We start from the raw sequence: 11,407 nt of genomic DNA on the forward strand, positions 1-11,407 counted from the left end.
AGAATTCACCCTTGAAAACAGAATTCACCCCTAGAAAACAAAATCCACCCTCCCTCCGCCCAGCCGTGCTCCATCCGAGCCCTGCTCCCCGCGAGGCGCAGAGCGAGAGAAGCGCAGCGTGGGAATAAGGGCTTCAAACCCCATTTTTTTTCGCTTTATTCCCTCTCTCCTCGCCCCCGTCCCCACTTCGCCCCAGTCCTGCCGCAGTACCCCTCAGGAACAAGCCCACTGACCCGGTCTGCAGCGTTCCCAGGCTCCACACGCCGCGGAACCTTCCAGAAGGCGCTTCCAGAAATCTCCTTCWCCACCGCCCCCGACACCGCCCCGGGGCGGGTCCCGAGCCCTAATATCCCCTTCCCGGCCCCTCAGCGCCSTGTTGGGGCCAATCACACGGGAAAGTACTGTCCAGGCGGAAAAAAACCCACCTGAAACGGTGCAGGAATTCCCACGAAACACTGGTGAGTCCATCTGAGGGCTTTTGATGTATAAAATGGGAAACAGATTCAGTGGGAAAAAAATAAATGCCCTGATTACTGCAAACTGTGATAAATTGAGCTTTAATAGCCAATYAGACGTTAGAATCGAATTAACAATTTATTAATTAATTAATAAAGAAGCATTAAGGAAACATATTAGTTAAGCAACCACAGATCTGAGCGAGCTAAGCGAGTAGCCGGCTGCACTTAGGACACCAGCTAAGTGAGTCTCTCCTACTAACACCTAGGACACCGCGCAGCACGTAGTCTGAACTCCTTTTTTATACCTTCTCTAACGTGATGTTTCTAGAAGTTTTTAGAAACTGATTCGTCGGTGTTGTGTTGTTACTGAGGCCTTTTGTGATTGCTTTGACGACCGTTGGTAGGCGGAGTTACTGGRAGGCAAGAGTCTTCTCTGCACGTTCGCAGTTCCCTTCTCCCCCCTCAGATACATAGAAGTGTTACAAACTGAGCAAAATTGTGCTAGGGCTGTCAAACTGTTTTAATAAAATATGTAGCGATTTCATAAACCAACTTATCACACAAACAACTTGCAATCAAGAAAGTTCTGCTGGGACTCAAGGGAAATTATTACAATAAACCTTTAGGGTTTCTAATTTATTTGAGGCTTCAAGTCTCTAAGGCGGAGGCAATGGTGAGATAGTGGTAATTCTTTGGAAATATTGGTAGTTCTTAACGAATGCAGGGACAACAACCACAGGAAAAAAGAAAAAACAGTGGCAACACAAGTAAATGGACAACTGGAAAGAGTTGATAAAGATCAGCCTTTAAGGAAGTGATGAAATAACCCAGTGTAAGGACTTAGTCTAGAGCTTAGCTTGGCATGAAGACATAACCCTAACCAGACAGAGAATCCTCCCCTGACACAACAGGAGTGCCAGAACTGTGCATTTCCCCCTACTTCTCTAAGACACACTTGACATCACTCCTGCACTTATCCTGTGCCCATATTCCCATATTCACAGTCCTACTGTGCCCTGGGGAGAGCTAAATAATTTCTTTATCAAAAATATTTTCTCCTAACAACCACTTTCTATCACAAAAGTAACTGGTAGAACAATTGTAAGGGACAGAACAATAAAAAAATCTTTTGGGTATTTGAATTCATGATCTCAAGTGGTATGGTCCACACAAGTGAAGATCCTAGGAGAGTGAACTCGTTTAAGGAACTAGTGGATGAGAATTCCTGGAAACTGCCCTCAGRGATAAATGAGGAGAGAGCTGGTGGCTCTTTAAGGATCTTTTCCTTGAAGTACAAAAGAATTCTATTCTCGTGTAAGAAATCAGGCAAGGAGTGCAGGTAACCAGTGTAGCTGAGGAAGACCCTTCTGACCCGTCTGAAGGCATGGGCAGTGGAAGCAGGAATGTTTATTCATAGGCAAGAATATAAGRATGGTGCTTGCAGGTATAGGAATGGGATCAGGAGACCTATGGCACAGCTGGAGCTGAATGTGGCAAGGGATCTGGAAAAAAATAAGGGCTCCCAGAGGTATGTTGACTAGAAAAGGAAGATTTTAATAAGAGTACATCCCCCATCCTGCAATACATCAGTGATAGCCTACATGGAGAGGGCTGACATGGTTTCTTTGACATTTGACTTTTTTGCCTCCGTTTTTGCTGGCAGTCACACTTCCAGTAACTCTCAAGTCCTTGAACCTCAAGGTGGGGAAACAAAACTGAACATAGAGAAGTCCTTGGGACACGAGGAGATGCATCCCAGGGTTCTGAGGGAACTGGCAAGTGTGGGTCCTAAGCTTCTCTCCACTGTATTTGAAAAGTCACGGCAGCCAGGCACAGCCTTCAGTGACTGGAGAAATGGGAATGTCATAGCCAGTGAGAATATTCTGAAACAGCCAGAACAGAATATTCTGTTCYACTGCACAATACACAGGGTTCTGCTCCTCAAGGCCTGTGATCACCACAGGCACACAGATCTCAACAAGGACTGCACCAGTCTGGGCGCGTTCTCAGACAGAAGAGAAAGACGTGCTTTAAATTTTTTTTTAATCCAAATAAATGGTTCAAACCAATTTTATGAAATTGCTACAGAAGGTTTTAATTGAAACACAGAATAAAAGCTGGAACAAATCTTTCTGAACAACTTTACTGACTCACATAAAGTCACCATTCATTCTCCTTCCAGACAAAGAATTCACAAAAGTACTCCATTTATTGCACAAAAAAAAGATAAATCCAACCAAATATCCAAATGAAAAATCAAGCAGCAATCTTTCCTCTGAAGTTCTTAAATCTCAGATAATATATAGTAAAGTAATTAAGAAGCAAAATGTGGGMTATTAGAATATGGAAGTGGGTGTTTCAAGCAGGAATAGTATTCCCATAAATTGTTGATATCTTTTTGGAGTTAATAATTACAATTTTTTATTTTTTAAATTGTTTAAAACTTGAAAATAAAAAAAAATGACAAAAATAGTGCACTTAATTTCATAGATGACTTTGTTTAAATTAACTCACCTTTGAAATCTGAAGTTTTGAATAATTACCATTAGTAGAAAGAATTTAAATATATCAAATATAAAAATTAACTTTACAGTATTACTTTTTAAATTGCATTRTAGTTAATTTACATCTATATCTACAGCTATATACATATATTGCTTTTCCCCAAAATGAAAGCGAGAATAGACTAGGAGATGTCAACAAATATGGAATGGGAGATTTCACTCATTTCAAGACACACATTGCAGTTATCTAATGAGTAACTTTGGGAAGCATAGAAAAAGAATTCTTCAACTTAAAATATGCTTGTTTTGAACATAAGATATACTCAAATTTTCAGTCAGAAGAGGATCTTTGTGACCCAACAGTGGCACAATTGTTCTATTTTTAAAGAGYCAAATAATTAGATACACATAGATATGGCATCACACACACAGACAATATGCTTTGGCAGGACAGAGGAGTATTTTCATGGCTATTTGGCAACAGTTAAAAAGCACCAATACCACAGTTGAGTATATATGTAATTAAAAATATTCCTAGATTTAAACCAAAGACATTATAATCTGCTATTATCTGAATTATCACACTTTATCATCAGTGGATTTATATGGTTATATTTTGCTTGAATRTTAACATAGACAGCAAGATTGTTGATGTTTTTTATTACTATCCTGTGAAATATACCACCCTCTTTCATGASATCTTCAATCTTCTTATCTGTTGACAGATTCATTTTCTTTTCTCCTGTATAATCTGGATCTTCTGGATATAATTCATCTCCTGGGGGTGGAAAAAAAAATTAGTTATAGATTGCCAACCTTACTATTCAGCTTTTCCATTGAATGACACTGGCAATYTTTCAGGATTAATCACATCATTTAAATCAGTGGAAATGGATTTCACAATGCGAAAGTAAATTGCCTCTAAACATCTTCAGATTTAAAGATACAGCCATAAATTTCTGAAGTATGCCAGTGGCATTGCAGCTCATGTTGAATGTTCCAGAGCTCCTGATAGTATGCTATTAATAAGCTGTCATCACAGCCTGGGCAGATAGGAGTGCATGCAATAGGTGGAGAACAGGACAAACACTTTTCAAGTGTACAGAGATAGGACAAAGAATAGAAATTTATGTTGTTCTACTTTGTTGAAGAAAATGAATGTTTTGCCATGTCAAGGCATAATACTCTTGTGCAAGACTGCTAATATACCCCAAATCCAGAAATCCTTGAGGTCAATTGTGACCCAAAAAAAAAAGCGAAAGCATAATGAAAATCAAACTAAAAAAAAACACAAAATAATAACTAGAACATGCAGCTTTTCTTGACACTGCATGTACATGACTTTGAAATGCGACTAAATAGGAGAAAGGGCAGGAGGAAGATGCCAGGGTATGGTTTTAGTCAAGTGCCTTATCACTGCAGCTGTGACGTCTGATACTGCAGCTGTGCTTGATCCCCTTGTCCTTTCAAAYGGGTAACTGAAGGAGAACTCCCACTGAAAAGGACTAAACAGGAGGAGTTCTAATACATTTTTCAAGTTACACAATGCTGAAGTGCTGGAATTTCTTCACAAATGCACAACTAGGACAAGAGTGAGACAATGAGATCAGGAGTAACCAAGAAGTTACTGTGCCATATGATCCCTGGCTCRTCTCTGACAGCAGCCACTGTCACAACTGCAGCAGACAAGATAAAAACAGCATGCAGTAACTTGATTTAGAAAATTATTTTCCTTACAGTTATGGATGGTTCATGTCACRTGGCTTCAGCACACAGCATTCAGGAGATGCTGGATATTTAGGAGAACTCTCCAGTGTGTCCTTACCCGGCAGCAGCTGGATGAAACCATCTGGAGCACTCAGCGTCACYGGCATCCAGCGCTCACAGCCCTCCAGAGCGCGCGCGGAGCTGAACTTCTGTAACTCCCGCAGGGAAGAGAAGTTGCACAGCCTACAGAATTCATAAAACTGGGGTGGAGGAAACCAGATCTCTTGAGACTTAAGCCGTTCAATGGCTTCTGGAGGTGATGACCACTGGAAGATGAAAACAAGCCTTGAAATAATATTTCAGCAGCAGAAAAGAAGTCCAAGTAAACTGAAAAGTCATTTAGCAAGGAGGTCTATACAGCAAAAGAGCTTGCAACAGGCCATACTTCTGAACACAAAAAACCTATGTATAAACAAGACACAACAAAGATATTCCTAAAATTGAAAAACATAAGCAATCTATAAAAGTTACTCCTTTTTCCCCAGTAAAAATAAGTTTTTATTTTACACACAGACATGACAGGGTTAGAAACTGACATTTGTTTTAGGGGCCTGACTAAAAGTTTACTGAARCCAACAGAAAATATTAAACTCGGTATTACCAGAGGTTGTTACTGATACTTTGAGAATTACAAGTACCTCTAAATATGCGTTTTGTAGAAGTATTGTTTTCAAAGCATGAACACCCAGCTATTCATGCTTATTCTGCATGTTCAAGAAAATGGTAATCTTGATTTCACCTCATATGGTAAATTTAATAATATAAATAGGTGTATAAACACTCCCAGTAGAATTATGCTATTGCTAACAAAATTWCAACATGAACCCTTTTGAAGATAAGGTTTCAGATACTTTTAAATTTCTATAGCAAAATCTGTTAAACAGACAAATATAGCAACATCAGTAATACCAAAATMATTAGCTAAGCTTTTACAGACAGAACTGTCTGGTTTCTCATCTACTTCTAACTTGCTATCGAACTTTTTAGAATTCTAAAAAAACATAAGGACCCTAATGTAGCTGACCTTGAGCTCTCTTAGAGCTTCATCAAGTTTACTTTTAYGCATTCAAAAAAAAAAGCAGGTTAAAAAAATCAAAGTGTGAAAAATTTTAATGGACTATTTCAATAAGTTTGTTTATTACTTAAAATATTTCAAGTAACTCGAAAAGATAAAAGTTACTAGCATCTCTTGCAGTCCTGGAATATACCTGTACATAGCACATGGATCTCTCCCTGCATACTGWGTGCTAAGGGCAGGTGACAACCCTCCACTATGTTGCACGAACAAACACATAAAAACCGGAATTTGTCATCTGCCTTTGAGAGAGACAGTAATTTAAGGTGAAAGGGATATGATGGGACACGGATCACGTAAAAAGACCTCACAAAACCCCTCTCCCGCCAGCTGCTGCAGCTGCATCTCTGGTGTTGGTGGCAGATCCAGGTGTGCAGGGCAGAGGGGAACCGTGCAGATGAACACTCCCTTCCCTTTCCTCACGTCTTAGGGAGCTTTTCCAGGGGTGGGCACTGGTTAGTCTGGAGGAGTTTATGTGGAGAGCTCACAGCATCTCCCAGTATCTGAAGGGACTGCAGGGAAGCTGGGGAGGGASTCTGTCAGGAACTGTAGTGACAGGACAAGGAGTAACGGGTACAAATTGAAGCACGGGACATTTAGCGTAGATATTAGAAGGCAGTTTTTTACTGTGAGGGAGAGAAAGCCCGGGCACGGGGTGCCCAATGAAGCTGTGTCAGCCTCTGGATTCCTGGAAGTGTTCAAGGGCAGGCTGGACTGGGCTTGGAGCAACCTGGGAKAGTGGAAGGTGTCCTTGCCCATGGCGGGGGTGGAATAAGGTGATCTTTAAGGTCTATTCCAACCCAAAGGATTGTATGATTCTATGTCTGTTCGATGTGTAAGGGCACAGCCTCRGCRGTGTGCCGSAGRCAGGGGCCGTGGGAGCAGAGCTCGRGCAGGAACRCCCGCTCCCATCGCAACACYCGCCCGGCCGGGYTGTGCTGCATCCAGGCACCCAGCCGCTCTTACCAGGACGGCTGTCACCTCCTGGTCGTCCTGCGAGACGTAGGGCGGCCGCTCCTCCAGGCAGCACAGGTAGAAAGCCGTGTCATAGCGGCGGCCGCCGGGCCCGGCCCTGCTGACGGGAGTCAGCCAGTTGCTCCACTCGTGCAGCGCCCAGATGTTGGGCGCGCAGCCCAGGTGGCGGCACAGCCGCAGGAAGCAGGACGGGTCCTCCCGCACCCGGCGCCGCCACTCCTCSAGCTCGGCGGCGGGCGGCAGGCTCTCAGCCGGCAGCGGCGGGGCCGGCCCGCGCCCCGGCACCAGCAGCAGGATCCCCGCCTCCTCGAAGGTCTCCCTGAGAGCGCAGATGCGGAAAGCGACTTCCCCCGGCAGCGSCGAGCCCAGGCTCTCCCGGTCGGTGGTGAAGAGCGGGGCGCGGCTGCCGCCGGGCGGCGGCGGCTTCACGGCGCCCAGCCCGCAGTAGGGCGAGGCGGGCAGCAGCCCCAGCCACTCGGCGGAGAAATCCGCCGGCTCCGCCAGCCCGCCCGGGAACACGTGGGCGCCGGGCATGAAGCCGCTGCGGGAGGTGCGGCGCAGCAGCAGCAGCTCATAGTCGAAGGGGCCGAGCGGGGAGCGCGGCGGCCGGCCCGGAGTGCCCGCCGCCAGCAGCAGCGTGGCCGCCTCCCGCCAGTGCCGCAGCCGCGCGTTCATCTTGGCGAGGCGGAGGCGCTGGAGCGGCCGGGCGGCACCGCCGCCTGCGCCCCCGGAGGAGCCACTGCAGCCGCGGGGCGGGCCGGGCCGGGCCGGGGGAGGGCCGCAGGAGGCGGGCCGGSAGCCGGGATGCCTCAGCCCCCACCAGCCCTAAGCCGGTAAGTAGCGGGTGTCCTCAGAGGGCGAAAGCTTAAGTAAATACACAGGGTTTAAGGCAGCGATGGCCGGCAGAAACGAGGCGATGGCTTTAAGTGGYTTGGGAAGCTGTGGCCTGGGGTCGCTCGCGCTTCCCGAGGTTTCACAACACCGAGTATATTTGCCACAAGGTGTGTAAATGTCGAGGAGCTTCCTTTGAGCCCAGAATCTTCCTGAGCACACGTGAAGGGTCTGTGGTTACAGCCCYGGGAGTCAGCACGGGGTCAGGAGCCAAGGACTCGGATTTGTAATCGTAATACTGCTGCTGACCCGCCAGCTGGCCTCACAAAAATCTCCTTATCTCAATTCCATAGCAAGCCATGCTGACGGCAAAAGTCATTTTGGGTYTGTAGTTAAACGTGACGTTTGCCAAGTTGTTTGAATTTGTTCTAGTACACTTCAAAGGGGAAGAGTAGGAAGAGTTTTAGTTAATTATTATAGAGCTCTTACATTTTGAGGTTTTTAAGTGCCTTGTTACCTGAAAAAAATAGATTCAGCAAAGGTAGCAAAACCTTGAAAATGTTCTTTGAACGTTTAGGAAACATTTTATTTCATTAATTGACTTTGATCCCTCAGTTTTCTTTAATTTGTAAGAAATTTAAGCAGAAAAAAGCTGATGACACAGGTTGAGAAGTTTTGTAAGAATGTTTGCATGTAACATGGAAAATCCTTCTCCTATCTATAATCCTCCTCTTGCCAGATTGTGTTTGGCAAATACCCACATACCTGTACATGCATCTGACAGCCTCTCAATTTGATTTTATGTTTGAGCTTGTACTTGATGCCTGTGAGATGCGTGTCACTGGAACTGAATGAAGTTTGGAAGCAAGTGAACCATTGGGTGCTGGAACAATGGACAAATTGACAAACCCAAAAATGACCTTGAGGTGTGCCCAGACACAGCTGGGCCATAAGCTCACCCTGGTGCCAGGCTGCAGTGGGCWGRGCAGGTCAGCCAARCCAGCTGATGCTGTTGAAAGRAATGACCAGACAATAGACAAGCCTGCCTCCCTTTGCTTCCCTTGTTTATCACCGAATATACAAGCAAAACCCATGACATCTTGTACCCTGAGCTGCTCTTTTTCACATTGATTTAATCCTTTTTGCTCATCAGTAATTACCACCTTAGCCAGTGGAAGCACAAAGCCATTTGTGCTGTTGTCTACTAGAAGGCACTTTGAACCTAAAATCACGACATTCACCTTGGTATTTGTTTGCCTTTTGTGGAATGTGCTTTGTGTAGTTAACTATTTTACTGTGTTAAATATACATCTTGTTAGGACGTGCTTTGCCTGAAAGCTGCTTTACTGGTGAAATATTAATAAACTGCTGAGGTTTTTAAAGATTTAACATCCAATGAGCTTGAAGGCTGATCAAAAAGATTTAGGGTCCATTATGTCAGATCATTTCAGCATAAAGGCATTTTAAGTAGAAAGTACTCGTGTACCAGTAATGAATGGTGTCACTTTCAAATCAGATATAATACCAGCACATGTACAAAACTATCTTACTATGGCAAAAATGCAGTGTATGATAGCCCTGGAACATTGTTTCAGAACATACCTAGGAAAATCTGATACTAGAGAATAGCAATGATTATATTGTTACCTTGAGTTTCTGAATGAATTGTTYGTTTGGGGTTTTTTATCTAAGACAGTCTAAAGTCTCTTAAGGGCTAGTATGTAAAGCAGGGTTACCAGGCCTTGGACATTTCTAGGGAAGGGGCAACCAGATTCTGTGGGCAACCTGTGCCAGTGCCTCAACACCCTCAGAAGGAACAATTTCTACCTAATATCTTATCTGAACCTGCTCTGTCAGTTTGAAGCCAATCTCACTTGTCACCCCAGGCCTTTGGAAACRCTCTCCATATTTCTTGCAGATGTCCTTCAGGCACTAGAAGGCCACAATTAGGTCACCAATTCTCTCAGCCTTTCCTCCTAGCAGAGGTGCCTTATCCTTCTGACCTTGATGGGGTCCTCTGGTTCCATTGGCATCCGCTGGTATTGAYCCTCASGGGTCTGGTTCTGTAGGCATTCTCRCAKGGGAGTGCAAATGGGATGTGTGGCTGGCACAGTGCTGCAGCCTCAGACACATGAGAATGCCAGGGCTGAGGTTACAGCTCTGTTCAGGACTGAGCTCAGCATCCAGAGCAGTYCTTTGGGCCCAAAGACAGCCAAGTGCAAGCTAAAGCAAACTTTCTTCCCTACTCCAGTTGCTGCATTTTTCCACACAGTTCTGGGGTATATAAAGCCCCTGTTCTGCTTAAGAAGGTGCCATTCCTTATCTAAGAGTCAGCAGATCCACCCTACTGCTGGCAATTTTTTTTCCCTTCCTTTCAGTATTGTCTTAGGAAGAGTTATTCAGTATCCATTCATTACAAAGCTGAGGTCATCTCATTCCAGGAAATTCCAGGAGCGTGTGAGTCTTTAATTGACCCAATTGTTAGGACTGAAGGTGGCAGGAGATTTTGAAGATGAACGCTCAGAAACAGTGAGCAAAGATAAAGGATGCAAAGGGATGTTTTGCTCTCTCTCTTCCAGTTTCCTGCCAAGAAAGGCAAAAGATTGCCTCCTGCTATTTCAAATGGTATTTCAGCTACCTCCAGGTAATTTCAAAATTACATGCTAAAGCTTCTAGATTGTTTAGCTCATATAATATCAACAAATAGGCACACTTAATATAAAAAGTAAACTATATAGGTTTTCAAATATTGTTTCCAAATTGTGAATAAATGTCAAATCTGAGAAATGCAGGTTTGTGATTATAGCACCATTATGAAGATTGACTAAAAAGAAAAATTAAAAATTAAAAATCTAGCTAACTTCCTACAAAATGGTATTCCAACAAATTAGGCAGATGAGAAAACTAGGTTACAGATAGTATTAACAACTGGAACTGTCCTACTTCCAAAAAACAGATAATGGATTACATGCTTTATGGAAATAGAAGTTATGGTTCTAATTCTGCAGCTTTTAATGACATGAATAGTTTTCACACATGTAATTTCTTGCCAGACTGAGTAGTGATGGCTTGTATGAGGAATCATTTGGAGTACTCACTCCAGGACCCAGAATTCAAATGTGTRTATCTCTAGTTACACCTGCAATTAGCATATTAGATTAAGTTGCCAAAGAAGTATCATGTTTGCAGTCTCTAGTAGTCCTCAGTCATTTTATACGGTATAAATAGTTAAGTATTTTCTTCTTTTTTTTTTTTTTAATTTTCCCCTTTCTTACTTCTTTTCCCCCAAGGGTTATGCCATTTGTGTATAGATTCTTCCGGATTATACAAAGGAATTGCATTTAAATGTTTTTTTCCTCAAGACAAAGAGAGATGACTGTAAGATATGAGGTATACTATTATTTCAAAAAAACCCGTGAATTTTAAAGTCCATTTTTTGGCTGTGTAGTTTCTTAGTGCTGTGGCACATTGAGTTCAGCTGTGTGTGTTATTTGAACATTTGTGTGCTAGAGACAGACTTGACTGATCAGAGACTCCAGTGATAATTTCATGCACAGTGGAARTGATCAAAATAACAGACCACGTTTATACCAAAACTGTGACTTCCATTTCTGTGCAGTTGAATTATAACTAGCTTTGAGAGGATTTGTTTAATTTGGTGGAGATGTTATTATAAAGTATATACGATAAATAATGCAGTGTGAATAAAAGAAAACATACAATTCAATCSAAGAGAACAACACAAAAACCCACCTGACCCTGTGAAGGGTTGAGAATTCGATTTCCGTCACTCTGGT

The 11,407-nt window shown here is 43.4% G+C and overlaps 2 protein-coding genes across 2 annotated transcripts in view; one reads left to right on the forward strand and one right to left on the reverse strand.

Annotated features, from left to right (window-relative positions):
* Positions 1 to 2,468: 2,468 nt before the first annotated feature.
* NUDT19 (nudix hydrolase 19) lies at positions 2,469 to 7,521 on the reverse strand. The gene is made up of 3 exons (XM_057380389.1): positions 6,771 to 7,521; positions 4,788 to 4,995; positions 2,469 to 3,740 (listed from the first exon to the last, which is right to left on the reverse strand). The coding sequence occupies exons 1-3, from the start codon at positions 7,452 to 7,454 to the stop codon at positions 3,517 to 3,519; spliced, it is 1,116 nt and encodes a 371-aa protein (XP_057236372.1). The 5' UTR covers positions 7,455 to 7,521; the 3' UTR covers positions 2,469 to 3,516.
* Positions 7,522 to 7,548: 27 nt separating this feature from the next.
* Positions 7,549 to 11,407, forward strand: part of ANKRD27 (ankyrin repeat domain 27) — a 53,867-nt gene continuing 50,008 nt past the window's right edge. Inside the window, exon 1 of the mRNA XM_057380385.1 lies at positions 7,549 to 7,612. The gene's annotated coding sequence lies outside the window, so the exon portion shown is untranslated. The remainder of the gene's footprint in view (positions 7,613 to 11,407) is intronic.

This window comes from Malurus melanocephalus, unplaced genomic scaffold, assembly GCF_030028575.1.
Source record: "Malurus melanocephalus ecotype Western Australia unplaced genomic scaffold, MMel_1.1 scaffold_451, whole genome shotgun sequence".
NCBI lineage: Eukaryota > Metazoa > Chordata > Aves > Passeriformes > Maluridae > Malurus > Malurus melanocephalus.